The sequence below is a fragment of the Varanus komodoensis genome, unplaced genomic scaffold (genome assembly GCF_004798865.1).
Source record: "Varanus komodoensis strain SLA01 unplaced genomic scaffold, ASM479886v1 scaffold77, whole genome shotgun sequence".
Classification (NCBI taxonomy): Eukaryota; Metazoa; Chordata; class Lepidosauria; order Squamata; family Varanidae; genus Varanus; species Varanus komodoensis.
The window spans coordinates 826,722-848,031 of NW_025336442.1; the positions used below are offsets into that span (position 1 = coordinate 826,722).

The following is a 21,310-nucleotide window of genomic DNA, read 5'->3' on the forward strand; positions in this document are numbered from 1 at the left end:
CATGCGGCCCGGGGCAGAATGAAGGCGGCCGGCGCGCCCGAGCGGAGGAGGCAGCGCAGAGGACGCGGGCGGCGGCGGCGGCGGGGGGCGCCCTGCCGCGATGTCGGTGCCCCTGCTGAAGATCGGCGTGGTCCTGAGCACGATGGCCATGATCACCAACTGGATGTCCCAGACGCTGCCGTCGCTCGTGGGGCTCAACACCACCAAGCTGACCGCGGCCTCCGGCGGCACGCTGGACAGGAGCACCGGCGTGAGTGTCCGCTCGGCCGGGGCGGCGGGCGCGGAGCCTCCCTCGCGGGGGCTGCCTGCGGAGGGCCGGGGCGCGGCTGCTGGGCGCGGGCGGCGCGGGCGCGGGACCCCCACCTGTGGGCGGCCTCTGCCGGGGCGGGCCACCCCCGGCTCCGCGACTTGCCCTTGCTCGCCCGTCTCGCCCCGCGGACGCCGTTCGGCCATCTCAGCGTCCGGGCGGCGGGGGTGGTGCTGGACCCGCACTCGGCCGCCGGTGGGTAGTGCGCGCCGGGGGGCGGGGCGGCGGCCGCGTCCCCCGCCTCGCTCTCTGCAGACATCCGTTCGCGGCTGCCCGAGTTCGCCCCTCATTCCGGCGCTGCAGCACCCGCGGCGCCCGGGCACGTGTGAACGCGCGGCCGCCGCGCCGCTGGAATGCGCGTGTGCCTCGCTGGAGCAGGGTTAGCAAGCGGGCAGCCGGTGCAGCGGAGAGGGAGCGAGCGGTGGGCATGGCGTGCGAGGGAACAGTCCGAGGCGGCTGAGGTTAGAGAGGGGAAGGGCTCGGGGAAGATCGCGGGGTGGGGGATAAATCCTGCAGGAGGAGCGCGTCCTCCAGGGCAGCAGCGAGGGGCAGTTCCTTTGCGAGGCGCACCAAAAACAACGGGGCTGGTTTGGGGTTATTAAGCCAGATGGGCTCTGGAGCTGCCAGAGGCTCTTGCTCTATATTTCTCTGGAATTTCTAGCACAGTGAAAAACCTTGACCTGTTTTTTTTTGGGGGGGGGACTTGTGGGGACCGAGGGACCCCTTCTCGCTGGCAGGGAAGCCTGGCTCTCTGGTTAGCACCTGCCTGGCTTCTGTGGGTGCCCCCTGCTCGCCACCTGCCCTGCGCTCCTCTCTGCTGCAATGTCAGAATTGCGTGGCTGCCGTGCTGGCTGCAGGACCTGCCTTTGAGTGGTAAAGAGGTGCCCAGGAAGCACCCGCACAGCCACTGGGGAAGAGCGACGGGGTGCTTCTCCCCACAACCAGAGCACAAGGAGGGCAAGAGGGAGGCTTCCTTGCCAAGATCCTGCCTGACAGACAGGCTAGGTCTGGATTCGGTGTGCACCCGCCCCCCGCCCACACAGGAAGGGCCTCCGGCAGCCGGCGGGGTGGGCCGCGACCCTGCGCACGCCGGCGTTGGCACGGGCCTCCTTCAGGGTCATGGGGGGACACGCAGCCAAGTGAACGTGCCTCTCTGGGCTGCTGGCGACACGCCTCGTGGAGCGTTGCAGCAGGGTGCGCACGAGTGTGCATGCGTGTGCATGCGTGCAGGAGTGCTGACTTGGTCGATCTTTTCATTTGTGCCGGAGCACAGAAAGGGGATCCAGAGTGCGCTTGTACATCTTGTGCACAAGAAATGATGCGCTGCGCCTGCCACTAAACCTGAGCTGCTCGGGGGATTAACTCACACCAGACGGATGCCCCCCTCCCATGCCTCCCTTGGGCAGGGGCCCTGTGGCTGGGGAGACCCCGTCTCCAATTAGGGCAGGGCAGGGTGTGCTTGCGATGAATCTTGTGAGGGGGCGCCTTCCCCAGATGCCCCTGAGCAACTTTGTCCTCTGAGGTACCGATTTTCATTTGTTTTTGCATGGGCTCTGTGTGCTTTCTATTTTTTGTAATATAACTACTAGGGCCCATTTTCAGAAAAGAAAAGGCTGGGCTTGGATGAGGAACAGGCTGTTGGAGTTACATCTTTTAGTGATGCAGTTTGACACTTGGAAACGGAGCAGGCGGAGCAGGCGTTCCTTTGACACGCCCCAAAACGCTCGGTCTTGCAGATGTTGACTTGAAAAGGGTTGCTTTACAAACACGGTGGCTCAGTCTTCGGAGCTTTCTTTTTCCAGAGAGAGAAGCAGCTCTGTGGGAGCGGTGTGGAGAAAAGGAGAAAGGGGCCTCTGCCTGGCGTGTTTCCCAGGAAGGGGAAAAGCAGGGCTTGTGTGAAAGCAGAAGTCTGGATGTGGCCGCCCCTCCTGGAATCTGCAGTCCTGTTTGCCCTTTGCCTGGCTGGAGTTGGGGTCATTCGGGCATCTTTCTAAGTTGTCTGATGAATTGCATTGTCAAGGGAGGGGCGGGAAATGGCGGGCAGCCAGGAGGAGCCCCTGAAGGGAGCCTGGTGGGGGCGTGGAGCCTGGCTTGCCCCTGGCTTATTAAGGCCTCCTGCCCTCGGGAAAGAGCTGGCCCCTTTGAGGGCGCATTTTTCTGTGCAGTCTGTCAAAGCGGGTGGGTTTTCTGCTGCATGTGTGAACTGCCCTGGAAAGCGGGTGTGACAAGGGCACTCTTGCTGCAGCCTGTGGGGGAGCCTGGGGGGGGGGGGGCTGGATGCCTGGCTCCCTGCTGCAGCAAACATGCATGTGTGAATGCTCACTGGGGCATCAACAACGAAGCATGCTAGGGAAGCATCAAGCGGGGCTCCTTGGGGAGACCCTGGGTGCCTTCATGGTGGAGGGCAGGCCGGGACAGACACTGTTCTAACCCTGCAGCGATTATGATCCTGTGTGCAGAGGGGGCTGATCCAGCTCTTAAAAGCACCCCAGGGGTCCCAATCCATGTCCAGCTGCCAGCAGCTACTTTGGAGTAACAATGACGGTAGAGAAAGGTAGCTGCTAGAAATGGACCTAAAACCCCACCTGTTTGGCTTTGACTCCCACTGGGGGCAGGGATTTTAAAGGGATCTCCAGGTGTACACAGGTAGGTTCATGACACTCAGGTGATGTTTTCTCCTTGTCTCTCCCCTGCCCTGCACTGATCCCTCTTGAGTCAGGTGAGCAAATGTCAGCTCATTTCCCCATCAGCTTTAGGATCCACACTAGATTCTGTGGTCTGTGTGGGCTTTACAGCTGGATCTTCTACTACCCAGATGTGGGTGTGTGGGAGAACTCCGACATTTGTCTCCTGGTTTCCAGCAGTCTGAGGGGAGCCATAAGGTCCAGCTGCCATGACATGACGGGTCTCTCTTGCCAGGAGGAGGCTGGTGCAGCCCGGAGCTTTCCCCCGTGCCCTGTGGACATCGCTGATGCCACAAAACCCACCACTGTCTGGGACCCCCTGCCTTTGGAACAGAATCCCCCCAAGGCAGGGGCTGATCTCTTCCAGTTTGTGCTCTTGCTTCCCCAAGAAGCTTACAGGGAATGAAGTATTAAGCAGCAAGTCCTGTTTTCAAGGACAAAGGAGAGCACATGTAGACGTTTCGAAGCAAAAGGACACTAAATAGATTTTCGACAGCTCGAGTGCGCCTTGCTGGCCAGGTATGCACGGAGCCCTGTGGGTCACTCCCCAAATGTGCCCCACGTGGAGGGCGTTCTGCAGGCCAGGGTCACTCTCGGAAGCGGCTCCGGGTGCTTGCAGAGGCCCAGGTGGTGTGGCTGGGATGCTGCCCCCAGTGGACCTTGCCTGGGCGCTCTCCTCAGGATCTGCTGGGCGGAGAGGCGGCACGTCAGGCAAACACACGGACCGGAGCTCGGCTCTCCGCAGGCGAGTTTCACGTGACCTGCCGATGAAAACAGCTTGGCGCCGCACACCAGGGCAAGATGGGTTTTCAGCGAGGCTGAATCTTAACTAGGGCCAGGGACTTACTACAATACTGTCAGACACTGGTGACGAAGACTCAGCCCTCCTGGCACAGCCCCTTCCCCACTGCAGCCCGTCTCCCTCGACCACCACTCGCTGGCGATGTCCCGATCCGGTCCGAGCTTCTCCTCCACCGCCTGCTGGGGTGAGAGCACGCGTGAGGCTTCCGGAAAGCTTCGTGCTGGAGGAGGCTGCTCCCCGCTGCTGTTTTGCCCTGCCCTTTCTCCTTCCTTCCTCCCACGTGTCCTGCATGCACCCGGAGCCCTTCAGCCAGGCACTGTGGGCTCTGCTGCCTCCTCAGAATGGTGCTTGACAGGATATCATACTTTTGGGCCCGGCAAGGATCAGTCATTACAGGCCTGCTTGCCAGAGAAGCCCGAGGCGAGGTTGTGGCGCAGTGGGGGAGGCCTTGCTTTGCATCCCGAGCCCCTGTTCGAGTCCCACTGGCACCTCTGCCTGGGTACTGGGAGAGCCCTGCCTGAAACCTTGGGCAGCTGCCGCTGCCGGTCTGGGTCAGCAGTACTGGGCTACATGGCCTGGGCACTGACTCCACACCAGGCAGCTCCCGGTGTTCCCAGCCGAATCGGCTCTACATGCATCAGAGCCGTGAGGACTTGCACCTTCTCTGATTTTTGTGTGAGGGACAGGGCTCTGTGGTAGATCCCCTGCTTCCCATGCCAGAGGTCCCTGATTGCCCAGTAGGGTCTCCAGCTGGGACTGTAAAAACCTCTGCCGGAAACCCGGGAGAATTGTTGCTGCCAGTCCATGTCAGCAGTTCTGGGCTGGATGGACCAGAGGGGATCTGATTCACTTAGTTCCTTTCTAGGTGTCACCAGAAACGTACAGGGCATCTAATCTGTCTTTTCCCAACCTGGTGCCTTCCAGATATATCCAACAGAGGCTGTTGTTTTCTGCCATCAAGTCACCTCTGACTTACGGAGACCTTATCTATGAAATCCTCCCAAAGTGTCCTGTCCATGGCAGTCTTGTCCGCCTCTTGTCAACTCGAGGCTTCCTTCGTGGAGTCAGCCCATCTCGTATTTGGCGGTCTTCTTCCCTCTTTGACTTTCCCTGTCATGATTGCCTTCTCCAGGGAGTTTTGCCTTCTCACAGTATGCCCAAACTTTGGCAGCCTCAGTTTTGCCATTTTTGCTTCTAGGGAAAGTTCTGGATTCACTTGCTCATCTTTCCGTCAGTCCAGTATTCGTGAAACACTTTCTTCCTGCACTCCTCCAGAGCACAGGTCACAGAATAATGGGCTCACGGTACAGCTTCCGGCCTAGATATCGGGAAAAATTCCCTGGCTGTGTTAGGGCAGTGCGGCGACGGAATCACGGACCTCAGGAGCTCCTGGGCCCTCCCACGCCGGGGCATTCCAGATGCAGCTGGTCAGCCATCTGAGGGGGTGGTTTAACTGGGAGTTCTGCACTGAGCTGGGCTTGGACCCGCTGACCTTCTGGCCCCCTCCAGCTCTGCCATTCGAGGATTCTAGCTGTGTAACATGGGTGGAACAATTTAATTAAATCTGCCCCCCTCTGCTCATAAGAAAGGCTTTCCATGAACTGGAGTTGGGCCAGCCTGTCTTGCTCAGCTTTCTGTCAGACTGACCGCACCGACCCAGGATGCCAAGCAGAGCTTCCCAGCACTGGATTCCCTCAGCTGGAGGTTCTGGGACTGTCTGTTTGCAAAGCAGAAAGGAACCAAAGCTAGTCAGCTCTGCCCCACCACTCCTGCCGACCTCTGCAGAAAAGCCGGCCGAGCTTACGCTTTGAGCGCTTTCCTACCATCTAGTCCTCTCCTGCTCCTCCCCGCCGCTTGAGGAACAGGCTGGCCATAAAGATGCTTTTAAAGTGGTGAATTATTGATGCAGCGGCAAAAATAGACCCTGGAGATGCTCTTTGGAACAGCGCATACCTGAAAAATGGGGACAAACGGCCAGATGTTTCACTGTCTCTTTTAGGAATTGCAGACTCAGGAAGTGGTGGGGCAGTTTGGGGGTGGGGCAGGGCCAACCAGTTTGGCCGAGTGCTGGTTTTAATGAGGAAATGGGGGATCCCCCCAAGTCCGGTTGGTTCTTTCCCTGTTATCCTTGTGGTTATTGCCACCGCCACCAGACTGCTTTGGATATTGGGTGCTATAGAAATGAAATAAATGCAATACATAAATATAATCCTTTTTTTACAAGGTGTTGTAGATGGTTCAACTAGAGGGCCATGTTCCATTGCAGAAAATCTCCTGGAGGGGCACTTTCCAAGAGGGGGAGGGGCAAAGGTACCAAGAAGTTCAGCCCATTGTAGTATAAAATTTTTACTACCAGTTCCTAAGCTTCAGAAAAGGCATTTTACCCATCTGAGTGGAGGGGGGAAGGTACAAATTCAGGAAATCACTCAATCATCAGTGGCTGGGAAGAAGGGTGTGTGTTTGGGGCCGTCTTTACAAAGAATGAACTTTGCTGAGAATAATCCTGTGCCCCTGGAAGGTGCCAGTGGGCAAGGGCTGATTTTCACATCTTGTCTGACTCAGTTCTTAAATGAGCACATGGAATGATACAATGCTGAAATTAGGACTTGCCTTTTGCAGAGCAAAGGGGCTTTCCTTGAAGGGAAGAATTCCATGCACAGAAACTTCCTGCCTCCAGTTCTGAGGGTCCCCCGTCACATCTGCTGATGGTGCTAGGCATTAAGAAGCTTCAGGGATCAGCCCTGCAGGACAAAAAGCAGGTTCCTGTGCTAATTTGCGGAGATGTTAAAGTCTGCGTGTATCTTTAAAGGAGCCTGTCCCCGAATGACACCTGCAGGGGAGAGGAGGGCAGCTCATTTCAGGGGGTGAACAAGCCTAAGGGATAAGGAGACACATCCTCCAGGCTCCTGGACCGTTCTTCCCGCAAGGGTGGGGGAGTGGAGCAGTGGTTCAGGACTCTGAAGGACAGACTGGGGCTCCGGCCATCATGTGCCAGTATCTCTCCTGGCACACTCTCTCCTTTGCCTCTCCCAGGCTTCAAAATAGTCTTTCTTAAAGGTGGTCAGCAAGAGAGACCCATCCAGTTCAGACCTTCTGACTGTGACGCTAGTTCTTTGCTATACTAGGAGTGGATTCCAGCCAGAATTTCTCTACCATTCCTCACCCAATAGGGTTGGCTGCACCCTCAGGGAGGTTCATGCTGTGCAGGATCCAAACCGCAGGAATGCCAGGTGCTATTTTACTGGTCTGCTCATTCAACGTAAAGCGGGGCCAGGGACTGGTGAAGTCATGCCCCTCCCCCTCTGACCCCGCGTTCTGCACTGCCCACGCCAAAGGGGATCCGGTTCTTGCCAGCTGCTTGCCCGATCTCACAGTTCTTTGGCCTTGGAAGTTTAGCCAAACCCCCTCCCTCACCCTTCTTCCAGCTCTGAATCAGGGTCAGGCACCTTTGTTTTGGAGCAATCCCTGTTCCACCCCCGTGGGTCATTTCCTCACACTGCCTTTGGCCCCAAAACAGCAGGACGGTGGGGCAGTGGCCGCCCAGCGATCCAGGGTCACCAGGGAGCAATTCCAGGCTCCTTTCCTAAGGCGGGCTGCTGCTGCACTGCCTCCCCACAGCCCCAGATCCCCACCTAGCAGGGCATCCCGACTCCCTGGGAGGCGTTTCAGGAGCCCTGGGAGGACGGGGCTGATGGCAGGCATTTCTTCAGCAAAACCCGGTTCCCACTTGCTGTCGCTGTCTGGGTGGTCACACCCTTTTCGTGCCAGGCTCATTCCTGCCATCTGGCGGGCCTTCCCTGCTGCGACTCGGCACCCCTCCTGTGCCGCCCCTCCCAACACGCCCTCCCCAAATGCCACTGGGGAGGGGGGCTGCCTCTGCAGACTGAAGGCCCTGTGTGATCCCCTCTCACCCTTCCTGTGCCACCTGTCTGTGCAGGTGCTGCCCACCAACCCGGAGGAAAGCTGGCAGGTGTACAGTTCTGCTCAGGACAGCGAAGGCCGGTGTATATGCACAGTTGTGGCGCCTCAACAGACCATGTGCTCCCGTGATGCCCGGACAAAGCAGCTGCGGCAGCTATTAGAAAAGGTAAGGGATGCTCCTGAGGGCGGTCAGGTCGGGGGTCCTGGTGAGGGATGCACAGCCTCAGGCCGGGAGACCCTGCCCATCCCTGCATGGCGGGGGGGGGGGCACCGGCACTCTCCTCCAGGTGTCGGTCCTTTGGTGCTCTCCTCCTTTCGTACATTTTCTTCTCCCACCCCTTAAAGCTCCCCTCAGCACTACTTACTGGCAGTAAACCTTTAAGGAAAAACGCACCCAGTTTCTTTTTTAAAGTATTTATAGTTTGTATTTGAGTTTTACAATTTTTTGACAAATGTCACCAAAAAGACTTTGGCCCTGCCCCCTTTGCCTTCAGCTCTGCTCACCCTGGGATGTGGCCCCCGAGAGCACCTCCGACAGCTGCAGCCGCAATGAGAAAAGGCTTCCCACCCCACCTCACCCTCCCTGTTCCTGCCCTGACAAGCCAGTGCGGGGTTAATGAGCCTAAATTGCAAACTGGAGCTGAGAGCCTGTTTATAGGTAACAGTTCCCTGGATTTTTAAGAGCAGGGCTGGATCCTAAGTATCAGGCATGGGTCCACTCCCCCAGACCCATGGATGACACTCAGGGACAAATTAATCAACAAAAGCTGGACTTGAGTAATTAGTAGAGTTGCTGTTTAAGGGCATACTTTAATGATTCCATCCACTTTCAGGTGTTCTGCAAAGTTGTAATGTGCTTCAGTGGCAGATTAATCAACTGAATCTTTATGGAATAAGTGGTCAGGATGTCATTTAAGGACACACTTTTAAAGATTAAACCTGCTGTGGTACGTAGCCTGCGCCCTCCAAGGGCTTGGTCTTCAGCTCCCGTCTGCTCCAGCTGGCCTGGCCAGCATTCTGGAGCACTGGGTGTCTCTTCCCCAGCCTCGGCCTGGGAAAGGCCATTCCAGGATGTCAGGAAAATGTTCAGAGAACTTGGCCCTTGCCCTTGGCCATTGCGTTTGGTCGATTTATTTCATAGGCTGCTTCAAGCTAACCTTTTAAAAAAAATTTGGTATCTTTTCTGCTGCTATGCAAAAGACAGGAATAAGCAGAAGGATCTCCCCCAGTATTCAAAATGCACCCTATTTTTTACTTTTATAATTCACATTTCAAATATGAAATGTCATGTGTAAAAAGTGCATTAGGATGTGAACTTTTCCTTTCCACCTTTGAAAATGTGACATCTTTAGAGGTCTCAGTAGTGTAACAGAAGTCATCAGATGCAGAATACAAAATACCTTTGCATTTCAACTCCAAAATATTGTAAGCTATTCCAGGAAGTTAATCTTTGAAAATCTGAACATCCAGGAAGTATTTTAAGAATAACTGGAAAACCATCTTGGTTGGTGTCAGAAAAGCAGAACCAGAGGTACAATTTAAAAATTAACAATACTATTTGACATTAAAGTGTGCAGGGGACTGACTCAGAACCACAGGTGAAATCAATCCATTTGTTGCAATTGAGTTGTTTCCCTTGAATTTTACACTTCTGAAAGTCACCAAATATATTTTTGAGAAGTTTAAGATGGCAGAATGCTTTCCATGTTAATTAAAAGCATGAAAAGATGAAAGCTAGGCTGTTGCCCCAAATAAATCAATAGACTAAGAGAAAATATTTTTTCAATTGGCTCAGATCCCATTGCTTTTCATTAATGCAATGCTTAAACATTTCAGAGGACCAGGCTCCAAAAAGTGATGGCAGCACAAAATCGAAATGTATGGCCACAGCAGTCTCTCCTCTCCTGGAGAAAGCTTGGGCACCAAATAGTAAGGAAAGGAAAAAAGATCAGCTTTCCCCCTCTTTCTTTTCCCCCTGTGTCTGCACCAACATCGAGTGATCTGCGTTTCATTGTCTACAGCCCACAGTCATCAGAGGAATCTTCTTACAGGGTAACATCTTGAGATCAAGGGATTCACTGCTTAATGAATCCACAAAGTCTTGTGAAATGACTTTACCCCACCCCATTAAATTAATTGGACTTTTGCAACTAAATGTATAATCACCTCTGCATGTGAAAGACTAGCAGCCCCAGTTTGTTACATAGAGCGAAGTAGTTCCTCTCCCCATCCTTGGAACGAATTGAGAGGCTCGCCCAGGGATGGCCACCTGGGTGTTGCCAAAGAGGGGGAGGCATCTCCAAGGCAAGAGAAGGGGCAGACTTGTAGGGTGTTGTGCGTGCTGACTGACATCTTGAGGTGCCATTGAGCAATGCTGCCGGTGTCGCCGTGTGCTGTCAAGCTGCCTCTGAGCTTGCTTCTGGCGCCTGTCCGCGACAGCTGCACTCAGCTCTCCCACCGTCAGGGCTGTGGCTTCCTCCGTGGACCCAGTCCATCTGCCTGAAATGGAAATGCAGCATCTCTCCCACAGCAAGCAAGACAGGGGCCAGGTGTGCCCACCGCCCAGGTGCCGGTGGGTGCAGGACATGTCCAAGACCCTGTAATTTCCCTTCTTGGGAGAGGGCGCCTTCAGAGAGAGGATGCCATCAAGCAGAGAGCCGTCCTGCAAAAAGTAAGGTGCCTGGCCCCATTCGTCCTCACAACATCTTTGACCCTTTGCTCAGCAAGAGCTTTGCATCATCCTTTCAAAAGTGCTCTGTTTTTCACATGCATTTTAAAATGTACACAAGTGGTCAAGCAGTTTGTGAGGAGTGCTGTAAAGCAGCATGTAAGCCCAGAATTGTGCAGACCGACCCAGATCCCCTCTGGGTCCGTGCTCGATCTGGAAGGTGCACATCAGTTCAATCCTCATCAAAGGTGCACAGAAACACATTTCTCCACAGCCTGTTCCCACAGGTTGCACTGCCTCTCGTGAGCCTCGGTGCGAGGTCTGCGCTGAGGCCGCACTGCGGGTGCTTTTCGCCCACACCTTTTGCCCCGTGGACTGGGAGAGCTTTGCCACCCCGATGCCCACCAAGCCCTGCTGCTGTTGGTCTCCCTGATTCCATTGGCCTCCTTCTCTTCCTGTGCCCCCCACCCCCATCCCATGGACAGGTACAGAACATGTCCCAGTCAATAGAGGTCTTGGACAGGCGGACCCAGCGAGACCTGCAGTATGTCGAGAAGATGGAGAACCAGATGCGAGGGCTGGAGTCTAAGTTCAAGCAAGTGGAAGAAAGCCACAAACAGCACCTGGCCAGGCAGTTCAAGGTGAGCACGTCCCTGTGCAGGGCTCGTCTCCCCCCAGCAGGGGCCAGGCGAAGGAGCCACCCTCTGTCCTGCCCCACTTCCCTTCACGTGCCCGCCTGCTCGGGATCCCCTCGCAGGGCCCCCACGCCAGACCAGGCGCAGTCCCTCCACCGAATGCCTGGCTCCCTTCAGCCCGGGTAGCGGAGAGGCACCCTGTGGGCCGCCTCCAGGGCGGGGGCCTGCGGGGCTGGCTCCAGCGTGGAGATGTCCCAGCTCCAGCTAGCTCCCCAGGCAGGGGCAGGCGTGGGGGCAGAGCAGGTTTCCACTTCCAGGTCCAGGAGACCCTCAGCAGAGATACCCCATGGGTCCCCACCTCAGATCTCCCATGGCCCCGTGGTCCCAGCTGCTCCTGCTCCCTCCCCTCCCTCTTCGTGCTGCTCACTGCCTGCTTGGCAAAGGAGCCCCCCGCCCTGTTTCTGCCCCTCCCTCTGGGCCAGAGCAGGAGGCACGGGGTGCAGGGCAGGGGGGAGCCATTGCCTGGCTCCCCGCTGGCCTGCGCCCCCACATGGGCCCGCTGTGCCTCCTCCAGACGCCGGCTCTGACCGGTCGCCTCGTTCGGGAGGAGAGAGCCCTCGTCCCTGTGCGCCCATCCAACCCAGTGGGGCACCAGGCCAGCCACTTGGGCCTCCCCAGTCACCGCACCCCTGTGGCCCCACGGTTGGCCTGCCCTGTTCGGAGGAGCGGCAGTCGGCCGGTCCGTGCCAAGTCCGATGCCGCCACTTGGGGCAACTCCATCCTTGCAGGGAACCGGGGTGCCTTGCCGTCCTTTCAGCTTTGCTGCTGCCTGACTGGGGGGGCCCTCAGCTGCCCGTGGCGGGTGGACGAAGGTGGGTGGGTGGCGTCTGTGAGGACCTGCTCCTCTTGTTTCTCGGCGGAGGCCTCTAGGGCATGAGCCGGCCTCCCGTTTACCAGGTCACCACCATTTGCTCGAGGGGAGGGCCGCTGTTCAGGGGTGGCCCCTGCTCTGCATGGGTTTGTTTCCTGGCAGCACCCTGGAGAGCCGCTGCTGCCAGTCCATGTCAGCTACACTGGGCTGGTTGGACCACGGGGCTCATTCAGAACGCGGCCACTTCCGCCTCTCTGAAATCTGCCCCAGTGGACTCCTGGAGATGCCGGTCCCCACTGGCTATGCAGCCTTCCACCTGCTCCCCCCACGGGGGAAGTGAGGAGGGGGGGAACCGTGTGGCAGGACACTGCCCGCCGTGCGCAGGGTGCAGGTTAGGAAGGGGTGATGCAGCCCGGCCTCTGCCGCCACTGCAGCCCGCACCGCTGGCTGGGCCGGGGGAAGCTGGAGGCTGTCTGGGAAAAGCGCTTTAGTTTTTGTTTTTAACACAGCCACAGGCTGTGCCGGTAACTGTGCTGACCAGCGAGAGGTGCTTGAGCGTGGTGCAGTTAGAAAAGTCCGAGCTGCGGGGCTGTTTAAAGTATGCATTTGACCAGTCAGCTAATAGCTGTCTCTGTTTAAGGCAGACCAGCACATGCAGTCTCTTCAACAGTGTTTCATCTTCTTGCTTACAGGGCTAACTTAACAGAAATTTTTACAATGTCGCACTGGCTGAAGAAGTTGTTCATCCTCACACACACATGTACCCATGAAAAAGCCCAGAGGGCAGAGAGCTTTTCCCACCATCCTTTGATTTCTTCTTCTATTTGTTTCCCTTATTGGTTTCTCTCTCTCTTTCGTTTTGCCAATTAGCACCATTATGAACACCACACACAACCAGGAGCTCTTCCTTTGCATGTAAACTGTAGAGACGCATTTCATCACTAGTTTTGGAACTCCTTGTCAATGCAATTATTATTATTATTATTATTATTATTATTATTATTATTATTATTTTATGGAAAAGAAAAAAGAATTTGTGTATGTGACCGAAGCATGTAACCTTAAGATGTTGCATTCTAAAAACGAAAAAAAATTCTAAATAAAGGCCTTTTTCCCAAATAAGACGGTGTCCTTCCGACTGTTTAATATCTTATATATAGATATAAAGAAAAATATTTATATATTATTTCCACATTTGAACTCCCCACCCACCCAGCATTAATAATATTAATAATAATGATGGTCATTCTTGCGAGGGGGTGCACGAGGCGCATCGCGAGCCGGCAGCGACAAGCGTGAAGGCAGGGGCGGTGAGGGCTTTTGCAGGCCGAGCACTGAAACCAAGCTTATTTTAACCTTGCAGGCGATAAAAGCGAAAATGGAGGAACTTAGGCCTTTGATCCCAGTGTTGGAGGAGTACAAAGCCGATGCCAAATTGGTTTTGCAGTTTAAAGAGGAAGTCCAGAATCTGACGTCAGTTCTTAACGAGCTCCAGGAGGAGATTGGCGCGTATGACTACGAAGAGCTCCAGAGCAGAGTGTCAAACCTGGAAGAGAGGCTCCGGGCTTGCATGCAAAAATTAGGTAGGCTGTGCAGACGGGAGCGAGGAGACCCGCCGGCCCACCGAGAGGCGGTGGTGTTCTCGCCCTTGGTGCTGAGTTGGTGGCGATGGTGAGGCCGGCGGCCCGTGCTGGAGAGGCACGGGTCTGCGCCGGCTGGACAGGGCTCCACTGGAGCTGGGGAGGTCAGCTTGGAGGAGCAGCCCCCACAGGAGCAGTCCCGGCAAGCCCGCCTGCCCGCCCGCAGAGCCCGGCACCCCAGGCCCGTCCTTAGCTGTAGCCATTTCCCTCCACTGGGAGCAGATGCTTGGGGAGCGAGTGGGCCAAAATGTCAGTTCCAGGCCAAGCCCTCCCCAGTGCACGAACGCCGGAGCAGGGAACCCATGGCACGGGTGCACGCACTGCCGGGGCTGCAGCTTGGCTCTGAGGGGGAAGGGAAGACCAGGCGGGGCGGGGGAGCAGGGGGCGCCCCCCATGGATCACAAAGTCCTGGGGCAGCCGCCCTGGAAGACCAACCCCCCTGCATCACTGCTCAGATTCCAACATCTGTTCTCAAAGTGTGGGGCTTCTCACCCTGGAACCAAAGAGGACGGGAGAGGCGAGGTGTTCCTGGGCATGCACAGACCGCACTCCACTCCAGCCCCCACAGGGCAGGGAGAAGGGGAAGGGCCCCACAGTGTGAAAGGCTGCTTCCCGACAGACTTGTGTCTCCTTCCCATAGGAACTGCGGGTTGGTTGGTTTCCAGATTAACTTTCCTAAATAGGTCTGTTTCGAGCAACACACCAAGCAAACCTCAGCCAGGTCCCAGCAGTCACACTCCCCATGCTCTGCACTGGCATCCTCGGTCCAGAGCTCCAGCCCGGAGTGCCGCTAATGGCACCATGGTCCACCTGCCTTATATTAGGAAAGCTGCTCCCCGACAAAGGAAAGAGCAGCTCTGGGGGTACCGGGCAAAGGAGCACACAGAGTGACATGTAGTCAGGCAGGGGCACCCCAAGGTGGGGTGGGCAGCATCTGGTGGGTCTGATGGGCAGCGGCCACCACCAAGGCACCCCAGGCAACGTGGCAGCACTATTGAAGCAGGTGTGAGAGAGAGAGAGAGAGAGAGAGAGACTGGCTGCTATACAAGGGGAAGGAGGGAGAAAAGCCACCGAGAACATGCTCACCTTTGGAAATGCCAGGAGGAGCTCTCCACACAACCTCCGGAAAAGTCTCCTTTTTAGCAAGTGCACAAGGATGGGGAACAGCAGTCCCAGCGACGGTGGGGCTCAGGTCCCAAGGCCCAGAGGTTCAGGGCTGTCACCCCAGCAAGCTTCATCTCAAACGCTCCGGTTCAGGAGAACAGTTTGCATCCAGGCAATGGGCCGGCTCCTCTCTCGGCCTCTGCTGCCTGCCTCGGCTCGCTGAGAATGTGCCTGACGCCCCACTTCACACGCTGCTCATTGGCGTGTTCCAAAGGAAGCCTAGAGCAGAGATGCCCCGATGCTGCAGGCAGGGGATGTGTTTGTGAGCGGCATGAGAGAACTGTCTCCGGTATGCTGAACAGGCTGGGCACAAATGCTTCTGGCCCCAGGACGGCACCAGCCACGGCTCAGGGGCAAGCCGGGTGTGGGCACACAGAAGGCCCTTCGAGGAGTTGCAGGGCAGCTCTCTGGCTGGTTCCTGGAACAGCAGCAGCCCTCCAGAGGATGGTACAGACTGGTGCCCTGCGGCAGACGGCAGTTCCCATGAGCTCATGGCGGCTGGGGCTCCTGTGGAGGGCAGAGGGCAAGCAGGCAGTCTGGGCCAGGGGTGCTCCCTCGGTGGTTGCAGGCTGGGGGTGCTCGACCTTTGGTATGGGGGCACATGCCCCAGAGGGCCAGCCCATGGCCCTGCCACCTTTTCCTGCTTCTTTACCCCGCTCCTCAACCTCCAACGGGCTGAAATGCACTGCAAGGCTCCAGTCCTGGAAGGAAGATCTTGCTGGGGAACACGGGCAGGAGGGCTCCCCAAGGGCCCCCCTTGGCTACTGTGTGAACAGTGTGGGCCAGAATGAGCCCCGGTCTGGCAGGGCTCTCCCCGTGTCCTCACGAAGCTACAGCGTGGGGTCATTTGGGGCCCACCCCTTTGCCTGGCTCCGCCCACCACTGGCCTGCAGCCCCAGAGGGCCATGTGGAATCCCGAGAGAGAGCCAGCTCCACTGCTGCGGACTTTGGGGGCTTTTCTCAGTGAAGAGCGGGGCCTGCAGCCCAGGCTGCCTGGTGCAACGTGCTCCCCTTCCCCCACCAACCTCCGCTGCCTGCCCCCCTGACAGTTTTCTGCCCCCCTCCCTGTTCACATCCTGCCCCCACAGAGCATATTCAATCCTACATTTTCTAGTCTGAACGAGGCCCTGGAAGCAGTCGGCCCTTGGAGTCTGTGCATTTGCAAGCTCACTTTGTGATTTAAGGACCAAAAGTTTGCATTTGACAAGATGCAAGCATTTGAAAAACACACCAGGAAGAATCTGCACTTTTGGAAAAAGTGGCCATCAAGGTGGGATCAATCAGAGAAGAATGCATCCTTTTCCAAGGTGTGCACTGTTGATGCATCCATTTGGGAAAACATGCATGGAAATGCGCAGGCCTTTAGGCAGAAAGCAAAAAAGCAAGCCAGTGCACAGCTGGAAATGGACCTGAGTCAAATCAAGCTTCTAGATGGAATTCAGGGCACTCTGGTGAGCTCAGGTGTTGCTGGTTCTCACGTCCCCCAAACAGGCACACATGCAGGTGCCACTGAACTGTGCAGGGAGGAGGCCGTTCATTGCTGCTTTAGGAAAAAGGTGTGTGTTTGTTGTGAAGTCTTGCAAGTGCAAATATGCAAGTCAGAGTGGGAGATGGGGCTTCTGCTCGTCTGGGCGAAGGCCTCGGGCAGCTCTCCTTCCTCATGATTTGGCCATCCAACTGTCTTCCGGGGCGCCCCTTGCTAAATAGTCTATTTGCTTCGCTTGCGATTATTTTCAGGGCAGATTCTTTCAGGGCGATCAGGCAGGTCTGCATTGAGGGGGAGGAGCCGGGCAGGACGGATCATTCTCGGCTGGATCAGCTTTAGTGAGAGGCAGCGAGAAAGAGCAGCCCAGAGAGAGAAGGCTGGAAGCCGCATTGCTGAAGAGAACCGTCACTGGGACTCCCCCGCTCCCGCCCTCCTTCTCTCTCGGTGCGTGTCCTGCACACGCCCAGCACCTGCTCATTGGGAGCCTCAGAGAGCCGGCATGGCTTGTCTGCCCCAAGATCTGGCTCCCCAGGTGACACAAGAGGCTTCAGAAGGCCAGAGGCTGGCGTTTGTGAGCTGCCGCAGAGCACTTTCTGCACATTCCGCGGTACCTCAGGTGCTTCGTTGTGAGATCTGGGCAGTGCTGCGCAGTCTGGTGCTCTCTGGGATGGCCTGGATCCTGGGAGCAGAAGCTCAACCCAAGGGAAAAACCAGTCTGGGGAGCAATTGGGGTGGTGCATCCCAGCATTGTGCACCACTGAATGCAGATGGGATGGAGCCAGAATGGCAAGAGCACAGGAGTGCTTTCGCTGAAGGCTTTTGCAGCCGGCAAGCCAGCCCTGCAGGAGGGGCGTTTCCTGCGCTCAGGGGGATGCACTGGTCAGGCTGCTGGAATGAGATCTGGGAGACTCGGGCCTCTCACTCTTGGCCTAACCAACCTCACAGGGATATTGTGAGGGCAGAAAGGGGAGGGGGCAGATTGTGCGAGTTGTCTCGGGCTCCCTGGAAGGGAAAAAAGGACTGTGCCTGGTTTCGGGCACCCCATTTTAAGGAGGACATTGGCAAGTTGGATTGCACCCGGCGTAGCGTAGCCAGGAAGGGAAGGGGGCTGAAAAGCAAGTCCTGTGCGGAATGGCTGAGGGAAGTAGACTTGATTAGCCTGGGGACGCGAAGGGAAGGGGAAATGCAGGGAGACTGGAGAACAGTCTTCAGAGAGCTGAAGGGCTGGTGTGCAGCTGTGCTCTCTGTTGCTCCTGATGGCAGGATAAGAACCAAAGAGCAAACCGTCCAGGGCAGTCAGTTTCAGCTATGCATTGGAAAAAGCTCTAGCTACTCCGGCTGTCCAGACTCTGCCATGGGAGTTGGTAGCTCTCCGTGGGAGGTTCTTAAGCAGAAGCTGGGCAGCCATGGTGCAAAGCATGGCCTGCCTGGAACAGGAACTGAGTAAGAGGAACTCTGAGATCCTCTTCAGCTCTGTGATCCAATGATTTCACGACTTTAAGAAAATAAGGAGACCTCTGATGCTGGAAGGTCCACCTCCTAAGTTCTGGCCATGCATTGGCCAACCGGCTGCCTGTGGGAAGCCTGTAAGAAGAAAGGAATGTGACGGCACCCTCCCACCCAAGTTGGGCAGCCTGGTCCTGGTGGAGCCATCAGGACCAGAAGTCCTGGAGAGCTGCCACCACCTTCTCTTCCTCCCCCGGCCCCCAGATTTGGCCAGTTCATTTTTCAAGCCGTCCCGCATGGTGGCCTTCACCATACTTTATGGAAGCAGCTTCCATAGCATAACTCCATGATTTCCTTGTGTTCAACTCTTTTGCAGCCTGTGGGAAGTTGACAGCAATAAGTGATCCGATAACAGTAAAAACGTCTGGCTCGAGGTTTGGTTCGTGGATGACCGACCCGTTGGCTCCAGAAGGCGAAAGCAAGGTAGGGAGGCACCAAACCTGCTCTGGGGCAATCCTGAGGCGTCTTCTCTCTGAGTCCCATATGGGGCAGGGTGTGGGGCAGGAAAATACAGTGGCAGGAAGAGCCAGGGGAGCGCAGATGCTCTGTGGAGAGACAGGCAGTCACTGACTTCAGCTCAGGTGCCCAATGTCTCCCAGACCACTGGGCCAAATGCCGATCTGGAGACCCTTTTGTGGGCCTCGTGGCAGTGGCCAGAGGCCAAAGGGCCGGGCCAAAACACCCAGACATGCTCGTGGAAAGCCCCGTTTGCCAGCAGTTATGCCACTGGGGGGGCATTTCCACCAGGCAGGACTGGGAAGCTGCACAAAAGCCAGGAGGCCACCCGGGGACTGACGATGAGGAGAGAGGGGACTGGGAGGGGGGCATGGCCGTTTGGAGGATCAGGGGAGCCAGCTGTGGCACATGGGCTCAAGGTTTAACAGGCCGGCTTTAATCCCTGTCTTGCTGGAAACATGATTCAGGTAGAGGAAGGAACTAGGTCTGTTCTGGTCAAGGTGGGGTCTGGTAAGTACAGAAGAACCAGAATCCACCTCATTTTGCTGCCTGTTGCCCAGGCAATCTTAGCTCATCTTCTGCTGAAGCAAATGATAATCAAAAGGGGATTTATTTTCCATCCAAGTCCTTGTTGTGACCAACCTGGGGAAACAAGGAGTGGGAGGAGAAGAACGGGGGGAGGGAAGAGGCTGTCAAGCAGAGAAGTTGATGCCACATTCAGCTGGCATGCCTGCATTTGGTGATTTTGCACCTCCTAATTTATGAAGTCCTACTGACTCAAGTGAGTGCTGTAGCATGACAGCATCTCATCACCTCCTTCCGCTGCCTGCAAACTTTCAGGCTGCTGCTTCGTATTTTGTCATGCAAGAGTGATGGTACAGGATCGTGTTTCTGCTTGCAAATCGTGCGGACGTGTGCTGCTGCAATCCCCAGTGCAGGCCTGACTCGGAGCATTTCCCCGGGGAGCGTTCACCCATGTGAACGGGGACTCGGCTCGAGTGCCGTGCTGCCAGTCCCCCCTCCCACCCCCACGGCTTTGGGGAATCTGCCCGGGCACTGCAGCCCAGCCATCTTTTTAATGCTGCCTCCCACTGCCATTGTATTTCCGTAGGTCTGGTACATGGACAGCTACCACAACAACCGCTTTGTCCGGGAGTATAAGTCCATGACTGACTTCATGAACACAGACAACTTCACCTCCCACCGCCTCCCTCACCCCTGGTCTGGGACAGGCCAGGTGGTCTACAACGGCTCAATCTATTTCAACAAGTACCAAAGCCACATCATCATCAAGTTCGACCTGAAGACGGAAACCATCCTCAAGACGCGCAGCCTGGACTACGCGGGGTACAACAACGTCTACCACTACGCCTGGGGGGGCCACTCGGACATCGACCTCATGGTGGACGAGAGCGGGCTCTGGGCTGTGTACGCCACCAACCAGAACGCAGGGAACATCGTGATCAGCCGGCTGGACCCCAACACCCTGCAGAGCATCCAGACCTGGAACACGAGCTACCCCAAGCGCAGCGCCGGGGAGGGCTTCATCATCTGCGGCACTTTGTACGTCACCAATGGCTACTCGGGAGGGACCAAGGTGACGTACGCCTATCAGACCAACACCTCCACTTACGAATATATAGATATCCCCTTCCTAAACAAATACTCCCATATTTCCATGTTGGACTACAACCCCAAAGACAGAGCTCTGTATGCATGGAACAACGGCCATCAAATACTCTACAACGTCACCCTCTTCCACGTGGTCCGATCCGACGAATTGTAGCCTGCCTTTGCCAGGGGAAGGAACTGAATGTTGAACACACGCGCGTACACGCACACTCACCAACCCCAGAATCATGCATAATATGGAAATACATTTTAAACGGTAGGAAGGTGGGGGTCGCAACAGAGAGCAGCTGCCAACAGGTAGACGTGAGAGGCTGAGCCAAGATGTACAGCCTGCAAGATCCGCGCCTTACCTCTCAGACCTTGACTGGAGCTCAGGCTCATGGTTACAGCCAACAGGAAACGAAACCCAACCACCCCCATCGGCAGCTGGAACTGCACTTTCTGTTCTTGTTTCTTCAGGCTGTGAGGGGCAGCCCTTGATTTAAGTTTTCCTTATGTTTCAATAGCAAACTTGTAGTTACTAAAGTACAGTGTAAAGGCAATGACTGTTGGACATTTATCATTGGGACCGGGTGTGGCGGCGACACAGGATTCCCTTTCCTCCCCCGCCTTTTTGGTGTTTTGCATGGGCATTTTTCTTCATCACCACAAACTGCAGTGGGCATATGGGTTGTAATAAAAATATGGCGTAGGTTCATGTTGGTGGGGTCTGATTTTTATTATTTTTAAGGAAGGTTGTAGGTGAAGATTTTATTCCATTACAGCTAATTCTTGGTCCCTTCCTTCCTTCCTTCCATCCTTCCTTCCTTCCTTCCTCTCTCTCTCTCCCTCTCCCGCTGTTTTTCTCTGTGTTTTATGTCACCTTTAGATGAACTGTTTTGAGACCCAAAGTAGCTCTGGATCTGTGTCTTTAGTAGCTATAAAATTTAAAAAAAACACACACAAAAAGAAGAAAAAAATGGTATGTACTATGGACAAGTCGTTGTACCCAAATATTTGTTAGAACATGTATCCAGCCAATTATCTTGTACACTGTATGTCTGTTATTAACCAGAGGTGGAAAAAAATCCCTTTGTATGTCCAAGTTTATGCAATGAATGTTGTAAATGCAACTGATGTCATTTCAGTTAATAAATGAAGGTTTCATATCTTTAAAAAAGGAACAACCAGTGCAGTGTTTACCTTATACATAATTAACTGATCTCATTGAGAGCATCCTGCCTTTAGGGCCTGATCCCATGCATGTTTAGGTAACAAAAAGTGTCGTCGTGGCCCCCCCCCCCCCCCCCCCCGGCCTGGGCATGCCCCAGCCTAAGGGAGCAAACACACTGTCATGCTGGAAGTAGGTTTGGCACCATGGGTTGCTCCGATGAAACTCAGAGGGAAGCTGCAGTGGAGAAGGAGACCCGCTGCTGTCACTGTCACGAGGGAGGTCAGACTGCCGGGGCAAAGAGAGAAGCCCACGACCCCCGGCCAGCCCAAGGGCCTCATCCTGAAGACTGCTGCACCTTTTTGGATGTCCAGCCGGGACCTCAGGG

At 55.7% G+C, this 21,310-nt stretch overlaps 1 protein-coding gene across 2 annotated transcripts in view; it reads left to right on the forward strand.

Moving 5' to 3' along the window:
• OLFM1 (olfactomedin 1) overlaps nt 1-20,903 on the forward strand; it is a 39,716-nt gene extending 18,813 nt beyond the window's left edge. Inside the window, exons 1-6 of one of the 2 annotated variants that reach the window (XM_044453189.1) lie at nt 86-250; nt 7,731-7,880; nt 10,868-11,023; nt 13,252-13,471; nt 18,001-18,107; nt 19,252-20,903. In XM_044453189.1, coding sequence (XP_044309124.1) covers nt 101-250; nt 7,731-7,880; nt 10,868-11,023; nt 13,252-13,471; nt 18,001-18,107; nt 19,252-19,926 — 1,458 coding nt within the window. In that variant the 5' untranslated portion in view covers nt 86-100 and the 3' untranslated portion in view covers nt 19,927-20,903. Of the gene's footprint in view, nt 1-85; nt 251-7,730; nt 7,881-10,867; nt 11,024-13,251; nt 13,472-18,000; nt 18,108-19,251 lie in introns of those variants that run through there. The other variant, XM_044453190.1, reaches the window with a different exon arrangement.
• The last annotated feature ends 407 nt before the right edge of the window (nt 20,904-21,310 follow it).